General features: G+C 44.0%; 1 protein-coding gene across 1 annotated transcript in view; it reads left to right on the forward strand.

Moving 5' to 3' along the window:
• Positions 1-905, forward strand: part of LOC109475686 (histone H2A) — a 3,626-nt gene extending 2,721 nt beyond the window's left edge. The window contains exon 2 of the mRNA XM_019776452.1: positions 505-905. Within this exon, the coding sequence (XP_019632011.1) occupies positions 505-852 (348 nt within the window). The 3' untranslated portion in view covers positions 853-905. The remainder of the gene's footprint in view (positions 1-504) is intronic.
• Positions 906-3,366: the final 2,461 nt, after the last annotated feature.

The following is a 3,366-nucleotide window of genomic DNA, read 5'->3' on the forward strand; positions in this document are numbered from 1 at the left end:
AACCTTGGGCTTGCTAGCCTTCTTGGGGGACGATGCTGCGGTGGACATGTCGACTGGCTTTGTCTGCGTTAGTCGTGCAAATGAACCCGACATCTTGTCAAGGCGGCGTGATGTAGCGATGGTGCGGACGTGATCGGAAACACGCTAGCTTGTTTGTGTCTTGTTGTCCGTGGCGGCGAAATTTGTGTTTCTTTTCTGACTTCACGCTTGAATTTCTCCCTTTCCAGCCATCAAAAAGTGCCTTGTCTCGGTTGATGTACAAGATGACATGTCCATCGTACTTGTCTGACGGAGACCGCTGGCCAATGGCCCTTAGATCTTGAGATATCTGACGTCTTTACACCAAGCACACTCATGACTCCCGAAAAAGTCCGTCAAGACGGCTCATAATCATACCCAGTCTGGAAAGAAGCGATTGAATGTATGACTTGAGAAACACCGGGGCTTACGACGCTATGGGATGTTTTGACGACGATACTTTTACTCGCAGCTCATAAACCCAAGGCACGCGCCAAGGCCAAGAGCCGCTCTTCCCGTGCGGGTCTCCAGTTCCCGGTTGGCCGAGTTCATCGCTTCTTGCGTAAGGGAAACTACGCCGAGCGCGTGGGTGCCGGTGCGCCGGTGTACCTGGCGGCGGTGCTAGAGTACCTGACGGCCGAGATCCTTGAGCTGGCCGGCAACGCTGCTCGCGACAACAAGAAGACCAGAATCATCCCCCGTCACCTTCAGCTGGCCGTCCGTAACGACGAGGAGTTGAACAAGCTGCTGTCCGGCGTCACCATTGCTCAGGGCGGCGTTCTCCCCAACATTCACGCCGTACTTCTCCCCAAGAAGACCAGCAAGGCTCAGTAATTTCCAGACGGAGGCCCACATCCCCAAACCCCGGCCCTTTTCAGGGCCACCCATATCCTCTCGAAAGAACTGTAACGTTTGTCTGCGTTAGTAGTTCCTAGGTTTTTTTGTTTTGGTAAACATGTAAAGCATAAAGCAAAGGTGTTTCTATCTGGTGTTGTCTGTTGTTTGAAGAAACGTGAAGTTTTACCATGCCCAATATAAGAGAAACCTTTGGCTGGCGTTGCAGAAGCCTGTATCGACAAACAGCTCAGACATCTTGGTCGTCATTAAATCTAGAGAACTTATTTGAAATTCACGTATCGTAAAAAAACGTACAGACTGTCACGTGCCTCATGCCCCAAGCCTATGTGCAAATGTTGGCTCCACTATTCTCCAAGCAGAGGTTGGCGGGGACGGTCGTTACCTTTCTACATATGCCCCGTTTGGTGGGCTTAGCGACCAGAAACGGGGCAAATATAGAAAGCTAACGATCTTCCCCTCCAACCTCTGCTTGGAGAATAGGTCCCGCAAGGTATAGCCAAAAAGCAATTCCCTAGGGAATGCATTGGTGGAATTCTTAGACTATTTTCAACTTAATCGCAGTGCTATACCAACGGCTCCGCCCCTGAGGCGTCGCCAAAAATCAACTGTTTTCCGTCAGCGACATCGCGTTTTGCCTCCAGTATGCTATGGGATAGGGTTGATTCAACGTACTACATTAAAAGAATGACAAGAAAATTGGCTCCGAAAGTCCAGCTTTTCTGATCGCCCAGAAATTGCATTAGATGCCTTTTAATAAACTGGATAATTCATTAATTCATTATACGTATAACGTTACAGTACGTATGTCATTACGAACTGATACATATACAAAAATGTGCATGTAGAATGCAGGTGGCCCAAGATGCTCCCACTTCCCTACTATCAGTGTGGCATAATAAGGATATGATGAGTATTTGATAGTCGTCTCGCAGAAAATCTGTCGTCTGCATGATTAGTCAGGCTTCAAGGTATTTACATGTAGTTACAGTGCAAACTGGTATCACATCGCCCTACAGTTTAATCAGGCCACAGCAATTTCGTCGGATTTCGAAAAAAAAAAAGAAATTTTGTTGCCCTTTGACATAAATGGGTGAATAACTTATGCGCTTTGATCATCCTGTATTAAACAAACCCATTTCAAATTATATCTTTAACATCACAAAGAAAAGAGAAGAAGCCGAACCTCTGTATTGGTGTAGTTTTAGAGCTGTTTGTACTACAAACATTAAAATTACCTTTTCATCTGTTCACCTGTACTTAGCCCGGAGGATGTCATCTATAAAATTCACTTGCTGTGGCCTTAGTTTCACCTGTTCTTCTGAGAATCTTTAAGTATGAGTTCCTGGGAAACGACTTGTAATGTTCCAAGAACTTACATGTACCTAATCTTAGACGACGCTCTTGGCGGTAATGCTGATCATTTCCTGATAACTACCTTCATTGTAGAAGACGACCCTGGCATTCTACACACACAACGATCTTGAGTGATGTTGGGTCTTTTCCAAGAACTTCAATAATTTCAGACGACGATCACTATTCGCAGAATCCACACGAATTACATAGCGGTTGGCTTCTACTTAGGGAGTCCTTTGAAAATTGTCTACCTTTAGAACCTATGACAAAGAACTGTCTGTTGTTACTGTATATATATTGAGTTTATTGACTTCGTTCACAATTCAGTAAAATACATGGCAGCTTCATTTGTGTACAAAGATGCTGAATTGCGCATTTTACATGATTAACATGATAACAAATCTATATCTATATTACTAGATCAACATGATAACAAATTAAAAAAACTACATGTAGTAAACAATGACATTATGATGATAACATTATAAGGAATTGAAAAAGGTTCTTGATAAGCTGTAATAATTGATGTAATAATTGACACTTGGAGATTTTAACAGGTATATTTGTTCAAGAGGTAAGTGAAGTACGGGATAGGGCTGTTTTTGTAACGGTTAGTTTTTGCCAGAGGGATGCAGAGTTGCTGGGAACTTTTAAGGTTTTTAGCATGGACTTCCGAACGGGTTGGAGGTAACCAGCCTCTAAATGTGGGGGGAACTTAGCAAGGATTTAGCAAACTTTAGACTAAGGGTTTCTCTCCTGTTTTCCAAGGAGGGCAGACATAGGTGAGTTAGGGCTTCATCGTAATGGGTATATTGGGCGCCAAGGATAATTCTAAGGGCACGTTTCTGTATTCGCTCGATCTTCATGGATTGTTGCGTCGTGATGCTGGGACTCCAAACGGGGGCAGCGTACTCTAATGTGGGGCGAATGTAACCTTTATAAAAAGCAAGGTCTAAAATAGGGAGTCCGAACTAATTTAATTTAATTAGCCAAAAATTCTTGAACTTGCCTTGGAAATAATGACCTAAACATGTTTATCCCACCCCAAATCACGTGATAACCATAAGCCGAGTATACATGCATTTTCTGTGTATTCAAGGGGGATATCATTAAGTGAAATAACGGGGGGGGGGGGGG

Source organism: Branchiostoma belcheri, unplaced genomic scaffold, assembly GCF_001625305.1.
Source record: "Branchiostoma belcheri isolate BF01 breed outbred unplaced genomic scaffold, Haploidv18h27 scaffold103, whole genome shotgun sequence".
Lineage (NCBI taxonomy): Eukaryota > Metazoa > Chordata > Leptocardii > Amphioxiformes > Branchiostomatidae > Branchiostoma > Branchiostoma belcheri.